Below are 10,585 nucleotides of genomic sequence, written 5' to 3'. Positions count from 1 at the left end.
CGGCGGACCGTTTACGTTTCTGGTTTTTGGTTTCTGGTTTGTTGAGTTGTTCCTCCGTTTGCACAGTTCTTCTTGCTATTCATGAGCATAAACATGTTATAAGCAATAAAATTTAACTAATTAAAAGCTGTATTAAAACATTACGAAGAAGTTCCTTCATGTTTTTTTCTCTGTCATGCTACAGAGAAAGACTTCTTTTTTCTCCGATCTGACACAAATACCTGGTAACAAACTCGTTCCCAATCTTTCGGAACGCCTTGAATGCGTGGGCTACCAGGCTTCGAGTTGACAAGATGGCGGACGCAGAAAACGGAAAGAGGACACGGTAAACAAGTTCTCAAAACAAGACTTTATTTCAATTACTTTATGGCATCGATACTCAAGGTAGTCAGGAGTTTATTCAACCTTTCCACTTAAAATATATTATTCTAAATCGAACAATTGCTTGTGGGTAACTAGGGAACTGTTCATTGCCCTTTTAACCGAGTGCTTGCCACCCAAAATTCAGACGGCGATGACCTCTTTCCCAGCCGGCGAATTTCGCCGGCAGCCGGCGCTTAGCGACAACCCTGGCATAATGCCCGTGCGCTGACACATCCGGCGTACTGATTTCTACAGTAATAGGCTAGTGCATGTCACTAGTTTAACACACTTCTATGCTGAGCCTTGATCTTGGTCATGAACCACCACATTCTCGTCTCCAGGGACCCGTTTATCGAAAGTCCCGCTAACTTACCGGGCCCGATAAGTATATTTTTAAATGTTTTTTCGCCATTTACACAGTGATTACAGACATGGTACTTGGCCAATGTTACCATAGAATTATAAGATATTAAAATTTAGTATTGAAAGCTAACAAAAATTGACTTCTGTTAAGAAACATCACGAAAATCACTTATCGGGCCCGGTAAGTTAACGGGACTTTCGAGAAACGGGCCCCAGAGCCGCAATCCTTAATTGTGGCGCTGGCCAAAAGGATCGCGGTTGTGGAGAAGTTAAGGAACTTAAGCAATGACGACGGCAATCACAACGCCGCAAAACAATAGGTTCAATAAGCAAAAAGAATCGCTCTACACGTGCGTTTTAAATTTTGGTATATTTCATCAGCAAAACAACAACGTGAAATGACCAGATGCAAGGTTTTGAAGAGAACGTGAGCACACGACGGTAAATTTTTATTTTATTTTTTCCATTTTTTTTTTAATTAGGTTTCTGGGTAGTTCGCCGTTCTTTCTCAAGTTGAGTGAGTTGAAATAATCGCGAAGTAGCACAAACAAAATGAAGTTATATTTTCAAGTGACGTTGCCGTTGCGTAAGTTCCGCCAATCCAACGGGCGCTCGTACACAAGAAATCTCCTGGTCTATTTTGCCAAATGAGATCACCCAGATATAACAATTCTTAGTTTTCTTTTTAATGAAACCATTTTTCCACTCGCGCTTGTTGGGTACAAGATGCTATACGCCTCGTTGGCTATCTATCATGTCATCTATCGTGCGCTCGTGGCAAAATTAAGTATTTAAACATTTTTATTAAAATACTTTACAGCTTTTCCGTAAGAGCAGTATGTTTAAAGAACAATATTATCCGATCGCTTGATTTCCGCGATGGTGTAGGCAACGAGTGCTACTCTCTTGCTACACAGGAAAAACTGAAACGAAAAGAAAATATTTGACGAGAAACATTCAACTCCATCCTTTGGAGAAATCGACCAGTACAATTTCGACCGCTGGGTAGTGGTTTATCCACTGATCTTCGAAGAATCCGAGCCTCGTCAGTTTCATTTGGTATTTGTACATTTAGTTTTATTAACATACTTAATAAGGTGATTTTGCCACCGTTTAGAGATTCAAAAGCTGACGTTTAGAGCGTTTATTGTCCTTCGTTAGAGGTTCTGACATCGGTTAACGCTCGAAACCTGACGTCTGCTCTGCTCGAAAAATAAGAGGGCCAAATTAAAGACGGTGCCTACTTTTGTTACCGCGCATACGTTCTGTGCTCGGGTGGTGTCTACTAATACATGGATATTTTTGCGCAGTCTAAAACTATGCAGAGAAAGCAGAACTTATTAAGTGCTCTTGGTATCCAAGAAAAAAAATTGGGGCTAACCATGCATTTTTCATAGATAATAAAGCTTTAGTTTGGAAAAAAACGCCATACATTGCTTTGTATTTTACTGTTTTTTGGAACAATTGTTGCTAAATTAGCTCTAAAAAATGCGTGGTTACCCCCAATTTTCTTTTTGGATTTCAATAGCCCTCGCAAAGATCTGCTTTCCCCGTATTGTCATAAACCGCACCAAAATACTTCGGTATTTACTCCCCCACCGACACGGCACCGTAGTTTATTTAGAGTTTCTAATAGTTTTGAAACGTACTCGACTGTATACTTCTCGAAATGCATTCGAACATTCTGTTTTCATTTTGTCAATGAGTTATGAGGGATTACTTTCCATAATAATACTGACCTTGAGTAGTTGTGAAACACAGTCACGTACATGTCCAAGAACAAAAGTTGGATAAAATATATTGGCGCGTAGCCTCGTGGCAATAGTTAAGTGCCTTTTAATCCTTATCACGTTAAAAGCCTGCATGGTCAAATTCGTTCCTCTCTTGAACCATTAACTAAGATTACTTTCAAACGATAGATAAAAAAAAGCGATGTAACAAAAACATCTTTCGACTGTTAAGCGAGCATGTTTTACTCAGAAATTACTTAAGCAGCGGAAGGTGACCTAAGGCCATCAATAAATTACCAGAAGATCATGAAATGGTGGTTTGGGGTTTTTTTTCCACTTTTCCTTCGAAAACCGTGGCTATTTTTGAATAGGAAGGTGTTCATAAAATCAATTAGACTTTTCAGTTAGAAGCTTAAGTATATTACCGAACTATACCGCATGGAGACAGCCAGAAGCATGCTTTGATGCGACCGGATTCACGCAAATGGGGCGAGGAGCTCTTTTAATAGAACATCTTCTATATCATTTGATGGCACGATTTACCAGCAGTTAGCCAAAAGTCTTAATTGCGTTAGAAATCAGGAGGCCTGACGAGTTTGAATTCTGCGGCACGCAATAAACGTCCACCAAATGTCATTGAAGTTATATATATGTTTTTGTTGAGCATCAAGCTTCGTGCGTATGAAGTAACGTTGCGGATGGCCCAAGAAACGCGTAAGTTTTCTTCAAGAACTTTTCTCAATGAAGAACGTAAATGTAATATTACTTACACATTTCAAAAAACGAAAATATGAAAAAAGCATGATGTATGCAATAAAACTCTTTATCATAACTGTAACGAGGAGGGATGAAAATTCAATAAGAGTTGCTGCATGGGAAAATGTGTTTGTTATACAAGGGGGTTTCATGATCCCCACCATAACGAATTTGCTGGCGGCAAGCTATAAGACGACCAGTACTTCGTCAATTATATCGCGGTTTGACGAATAAATAATTTTCATAATTTTTGAGAAGTTGGCATATCTCAGATGAGACTGACAAGATGAATATAAACATGGAGGTAGATCTTATTTTAATGGATGACAGCAAATAACAGGATGTTGACAGAAATTCACTGTCATTGGAATCGCTGTCCACGCATACAACTTAATTCAGCCGCGTTTTACTAGTTTGAACTCTTGGTTTGCGTTCGTAATTATGGGGATTTCAGCATGCCGGGTTTCGTTATATCGGGATTCTGTTCCATCTAAACATTTTACTGTAACAGTTTGGTCGGACCGAATGACATCGTTTATTATAAAGAGGCAACTAACCATAACATTATCAGAACATTATGGCCTTCAGTTCAGAATGCAAATTTATGTAATTTAACACATTTCGATCTGCCCGGACTGAAAAATTTAGGGAACGAAATCTTATTATCCGAATTCACGAGCTACTCAGTGTTGGTTGGCTTTTCGAAAATGCTAGCTGCAGGCCTTTTTGACTACTGTAAAGGACCCAAAACGGAAACCAAAAGGGATTAGTTTTTTTCAATTCCAGGCTGCGAAAGTTTGAGGAAACGTTTCGCTTAAGAAAACGCCAGTATTTCTTCACAATGTAACCACTCAGATTTTTTAAGGCGGTACTGTACTGTTTATTCAGCAACCGAAACGAAGTAAGTAGTCGGCTTTATTAGATAGAAATCGGTACATACTTACACCATACATGTAAGTTAACAATAACCAAGAATAGTAAAAAAATCTACAGCTAAATCAAAGTTACAAAAATTGGAAAACGCATCTATTTATATATGAGCCGTTCTGTTCTGCGTGTGGTAGGATGTAGTTATGTCCGTGTAACTTCCGGTTCCTCTGCATCGTTAGGTCGTGTAGGCAGTGGGAATGGTTCCTTAGTTTCATTGGGTGGGCATGATTATACCGGGATTCCACTGCCAGTAGTGTTTTGTTGAAGTTAACGTTAATTCCAATGCATAACTTTACTTGTGTAGTAAACCGTTTTACTCCATGCCAAATGCCCTTTTTGCAGATTAATGTTAATAATAATTTAATACAAATATTGTGGGTGAAACATGGGAGTAAGTTATGCTCGGATAACCTGTTTCCCGTCAGAGTTTGACATGAAGAATCCGTTGAGATGTCGAAATTTGACATGCAGAACTCTGCCGCCTACCAAATATTGACATTTTTAACTTCTGCATGGCAAATTCTGTTTGCCAAACTTCGGAAATTGCAAAATTCGGCTACAAGCCAAATCTGCCAAATCTTGAAAATTCAAATTTTAGCACTAGGCCAACTGTTGAAGTTTCAAGTTTCTAACGTCTCTGGTAAGAGTGCCAAAGGACCTTGCCTAGCTGGTCCCAAAAAAGTTTGTCGAACTATATTTATAAAAGGTCTTTATAAATCCGCTTATGACTAAATTGAAAAAAGAGTGGTGCTTTCTACTGGCAGACGTCGAATATTGACGCAAATCACTCGAGTTCCGCATAACTGGGTAACCACCTGTAACTAGAAACATTATAGGAAAACAATTATCATTGCGGACTAGAGAAAAACTGTTGCTTATAATTTTGGGAAAGACTTTTAATGGGATTTTTTTTTCGAGAATGACTGCCAAGTGTCAATGTCCTATACTTTTAAGTGATTAAAATATATTATATCTTGCGCACGCACGCTTTATTCCGCACCCCATGCTAATATCGGTTACGAGTGGCTTGTTTACAATAGGAAGACTTAACAGATTTAACTCATTGGAGCAGAAATCTATATAATCCGCAAGCACTTGCGTTGGGTACTTATAAGATACAAGAGCCGAAATTGAGTCATCTCAGTTGTACTCGCCCATGCAGTTGAAACATGGGTCTTGTTCAAGACCAACGCAAGTCATGCCTTAATCTTCAAACCGGCCATAACGACACTTTAAAACTTTTGAACGCGCAAAGGCATTCGAGAATATTGTGTGACGTTAATTTGATAGTAGATGGCGAGGAATTTCCTGCTCATAAAGGCGTTCTTGCAGCTAACAGCAGCTTCTTTCTGGCCTTGTTCACTACAGAAATGCTGGAGAAAGATAAAACAACAGCTTGTGTTAATAGCGTCAGCGCTTCAGCCATGAAAAGCCTTCTGGAATTCATGTACACAGGACAAATTCAGATCCATTTTGAAAATGTGTTTGAGTTACTGGAGGCGTCTAATTTTCTTTTTGTAGAGAAAGTCAAGAAAGCCTGTTGCCAATTCCTAGAAAGTATCGTCAACTTAGAAAACTGCTTTGCAATTCTTTCGATTGCTGATGCGTTTTCTTGTGGCAGTCTGAGTCAAGCGGTCACAAAATATATCAATCGAAAGTTCACCGAACTTGCCAAAACAGACGAGTTCATGAAGCTAGGCAAGGAAGATGTCGTCAAGTTTTTCTCGAGTGACGATATTCAGATCGAGAACGAAGAACAAATCTTTGAAATCATGATGGATTGGATAAAATACGACCTGGAAGGGAGAGAACGCTATATGAATGAACTTTTGCGGTTGATTCGGCTGCCGTTTATTCGTTCATCTTGCGTTCAGGACAAATTAAATCTGCCAAAGGGACTATCTTGGCCAGCCAGCAAAGAAATATGGCCCTATAATCAGCAAAGTAGGAAAATTACTGCAAGAAAATCCTACAGTAGCGTTGAAGTGATTGCGGTTACAGGTGGATGCGATGGTTCAGCAATTCTCAACACTGTGTGTTGTTTTATTCCTGCGGTGAATGAATGGACCGAACTGTCAAACATGAAAATTCCCCGATGGAGGTAATGTAATATTTTGTTTGCTTATTATCACTGCCTTTTCCTTTAGGACGTATTTTTGAGTAGGCTACTTGCAATTGATACTGTAAATATTGCCAGAGAATTCTGAACAAAGTTACCTTATTTCGATGGATAACTTTTTTTGTCGGTTCTAAGTAATGTTTTAAACCGTTAATCTCAAAACCAAAGTTTGCGGTAGCACTCTATTAAAAATGCATAAGTTTAAGGCTAACGATAATGGAACAAATCAAGACTAAGTGTCGTTATTGGATTTGTTCGCCAATTTTCAGGAAATCTGTTTAAGGAAGCGTTTTTAATATTATCTCAATTTATCGATAATTTGGCATTGCATTAGAAAGAGCTAGGTTTCTTGACTCTTAACTTTTGCTCTTTGTTAACGTGAAAATCGCAAAATTTAGTTTCACGAAAGTTTCGGCGCGAAGGCAGATAATTTCCACATGCCAGTATTCATTTGAGCGGCGCATTTGTTCTTTTGTTAAACTCATCTATGCTTAAAAAATTCTTTCAGGCATCAAGTGGTGGATTCTAAGGAAAGTCTCTTCGTCATTGGTGGCTTGAGAGACGTTTGCGTCAGAGATCCCATCATACCTTTCGTGGAGATATTCCGTGGTCAAACCAATTCCTGGGCCCCAGTCCCTCACCAGCCAGCCGTATGTGATTTGGAGATTGATTCATTCGGCGCAGCCTCCGCTGGTAGCAGTGTTCTGCTTGTAGGAGGAGTGGACTCTAAAACCAACAGCTGTACGTCCTGTGTTTGCTCTGTTGAATTAAGAGACGACTCCTCAAACGTTGTCAAACTTGCGTCACTGTCACTTCCCAGAGCAGGACATTGTTTGGTGACGTCAGGAAACCACGCGTATGCTATTGGTGGATTTCAAACTCCAAACACTCGTGACAGCTCAGGCGGAATTCGAAGCGTTGAACGCTACGATATGGCAAAAGGTTAGTTAAAAATTCTTGAATATGTAAATCTTGTTATCACTACAATATATGAGGAGAAAACCGATGATTATGGAACTACAGAACACTGAACTTTGAAATCATTTGCTGTGATTGATAAAACAGAATGTCAATGAGAACAACGAAGGATGGCAGATAGCGTGATGCTGAGAGCACTCGCCTCTCACCAATGTGGCTTCGACTCAATAAAGGCTGTTGTTGAATCCCCCCTTGCCTAGCGCAACGGTTTCCCCCAAGTCCTCCCTTTGTCTTTTTCTTGTCTAAATGCGACAAATTTGTTTATCTGTCTGAAAAGTGACTTTTACCTTTTGCTAGCTTACCATATTTACTCGAGTAAACGCCTTGCTAACGGTAAAAACCTCCCCCCCCCCCCCCCAGATCAGTAATGAAGGTCAGTTTTGAAGGTCAAAATTGAATTTGATGCCTTGGGGGGCTCATGGGGAGAGTTAATACCAGATATTTTAAGAATACAGGCCAAGTACTGTAGAAGTGACTTGTCTATCATTGCCTTTTGATTATAGTCACGACACCTCACGGGAGTTCAGTCTGAAATAAGCGCCCTAAACCTTTATTCGTTTATATATTAATAATTTGTGAGATAGAATAAGACTCCATCAATGGCATCTGACGCTAGATTTACGAAGCCCACGTAAGTTAAGATGTATCCAGTGTAATGTTTGTTAACCAAGACTTTTGTTGGACTAACAATAGACTGTTGTTAAGAAATAGTACTCGGTCCCTGGATCTTCACTGTAGCAATGTGTAATGGTATTGCAGGCTTTGAATTGTTAAACTATGTTCTTTTTGTTTTTGTTTTTGTTTTGAAACACTAAGCGAGAAATGTGGATTACTGGTTCAAACATTTTGAGTTTAAGCAACTAAGAATTAAACCATCAGGTGACGTATCCTTTCGGGATAACTCATGGGCTGCTAGCTTTCGTTTTCTTTTCTTTTTGTTTTGTTCTGTTTTTGATATTTGACCTGCAATGTAAAAGTGGCCGGGGGAATATCTTATCCATGATCATTTGTCATGTTTCCCTGTCTTCCATTCTATTCTCAGATGTTTGGACCTTCGTTCAACCTATGAACGAAAGACGACTTTCGGCTGCAGCAGTGTCGTTGAATGATCAAATCTTCATCTTTGGAGGCTGTGACGGGCAAAATGTGCTGAGTTCTTGCGAAGTTTACGACACAAAACTTGACAGATGGCAGCAGATTCCGCCAATGCAGGTTTCCCGGATGAAACATTCCGCCGCAGTGCATGCTGGGAGAGTTTATATCATTGGGGGAGTGAGTGAAAGAGAGGGGCCTGGATTGAAATCCGTGGAATGTTACATTCCTGAGGAGAACTGCTGGACAAGAGTACCTGACATGCCGAGTGGAAGATTTGACCATCAGAGTCATGTTTGTGATGTACGATATAAGTTTGTCGCCCATGTCATGGACAATCATGAGACATAAGTAGTTTGGGTTAATTACTAATAGTGTATTCAGTTTCGACTCAGCAATCTTCTTGATAGTCAGACTAGGAGTAGTCCTTTCAATTTGTCTTATTTTCCGCTTCCCCCCGCTCGCACACGCGCGTCTTCTCGCGGGAGGCAAGTTTTGCGCGCGCTTTACTATCCCTAAGAAAAATAAGGGAGTAATCGTAGTTTACCCGATAACGCGAATACACCATGGTCATGTTGTGCTGCTTGCTGAAAAGTGAAATTGCATAATATGCATGTTGATTTAATGTTTACATTTCTGCTCAGTTCCTGTGGAATTCTCAAGCAGTTTGAATAGCATTAAATTACGGGCGCCTTACTCAGACCACTGCGGGTCAGTTGTGTTGACATATTCGATTTTTCTGGTTGTTACCAACAGTAACTACGCTCAAGGCGCGGAAAATTCGATTTCTAACGAAGTAAAAATCGTTAGATATATTATAACAGAACCTTTGTTGAGCATCAAAAGTGGTATTTAGTGAATGAGAACGGAATATTGTACAGAGAACCGTTTTTCAGCCTTGGTGGACTTAATTGTAATATACGTTGTTACCAACTTAAAGTGCGCGCCCATAACCGGAGAAACGGGGGTAGATTCCGGACTGGGGGGGAGGAGTGGGTATTCCTGGAAATTTTTGGTGGGGTGTGCAACTCGATTCTTCAAACCCTGACCCTTTTTCAGACCTGGCGTGCGTTTCGCAACTGGAAAGAAACGCACGCCTGACCCCTAAAATTCAAACCAATTTTCAGACCTGGTTCCTAGAATCCAAACCCTATTTCAGACTAAACCGGCTCAAAAACCATAATCTTTGGGGCCGCCAACCTCGTAACGAGGTTGTGGAGCCGCACATACCTAATATAGCTTGTATAAAGGAGTACCCCCTGGGGGTGAGGTAGGGAGTTATAACCAGCAATCATCAGACATTAGAACTGTCAAATAAGAGAAAACTGTCATTTTTTCAACGATATTTGATGCTACTAATCGTAACAGGATTACAATTATCAAACAGTTTTTTAGAGTCTTAAACTCGCTTGCTTGTCCATTTAGGCTAGGATAACCTTAGTTAAGTATAGCACACTCCGGCAGCTCTAGGGTAATTTTTTGTTTTTTTAAAAAAATGATTGTAATCTTTTCCTTGTCAAAGGAAATTGTTTCTGGATTTTATAATAAAAGTTCTATGGAACAATCTTGCTTTGGTGAGTTTTAAAAAACCATGGATTGGACGGTGTTTGTTCAGTGAGGTGTCCTATATTGGCTTCACTTTTAAGAAGGCAAATTTAATGTCGGTATGGTTTTCATGAATTTTTGTACGGCTCAGCAAAATCTTCGTTTGGTTTTGTCAACAGAGTTGATAAAGAGTTGAGCTGACGAATTACGGCCACCGCACTAGAGAGGTTCGAGTGCTGACGCTACGAGCGTTTAATATCCCTTTAATTCGCTCTAATGAAAGGCTAACGCTCGAAACGTCTTATCAACTCTGTTGACAAAACCAAACATTCGTTTCCACTTCCCATTGACGCAGTACCACAGTTCCTATAGAAACTAACACCCTTATCCATTTGTCAGTAAAATCTGGTCTTCAAGTCATTCAAAAAGCGACTTAATACATTTTCTTGCAAGCATGGCCGTTGTGAGAGTCCTTCCGTCTTGACGGAAAACTTGTCTGACGAATTATCCGTCTTATAGTGTGAAAACAGAACTTCAAAGAAGACGAATTATTTGTCTTTATATTTAATACTAAGTTCTTGTGAACTAAGAGCGGTTTTCAGTTGACGACAAAAGCAATTCGGTTTTGGTTTGGGTTTGCTTTATTATGGTCCGTGATTGGTTGGCAAACCCGCTCGCGTCACTTTCTCAACCAATGAGAAGCAAAACC

The 10,585-nt window shown here is 39.8% G+C and overlaps 1 protein-coding gene across 1 annotated transcript; it reads left to right on the top strand.

Moving 5' to 3' along the window:
- Nucleotides 1-5,149: 5,149 nt before the first annotated feature.
- On the top strand, nt 5,150-9,900 carry LOC146483951 (kelch-like protein 12). The gene is made up of 3 exons (XM_085105063.1): nt 5,150-6,243; nt 6,770-7,203; nt 8,282-9,900. Exons 1-3 carry the CDS (start codon nt 5,312-5,314, stop codon nt 8,680-8,682), a joined length of 1,767 nt encoding a protein of 588 aa, XP_084961189.1. The 5' UTR covers nt 5,150-5,311; the 3' UTR covers nt 8,683-9,900.
- The last annotated feature ends 685 nt before the right edge of the window (nt 9,901-10,585 follow it).

This window comes from Pavona decussata, unplaced genomic scaffold (assembly GCF_977016875.1).
Source record: "Pavona decussata unplaced genomic scaffold, jaPavDecu1.1 SCAFFOLD_37, whole genome shotgun sequence".
Lineage (NCBI taxonomy): Eukaryota > Metazoa > Cnidaria > Anthozoa > Scleractinia > Agariciidae > Pavona > Pavona decussata.
Note: the sequence above shows the minus strand (reverse complement) of the source record. Positions and strands in the feature narration are given on the sequence as shown.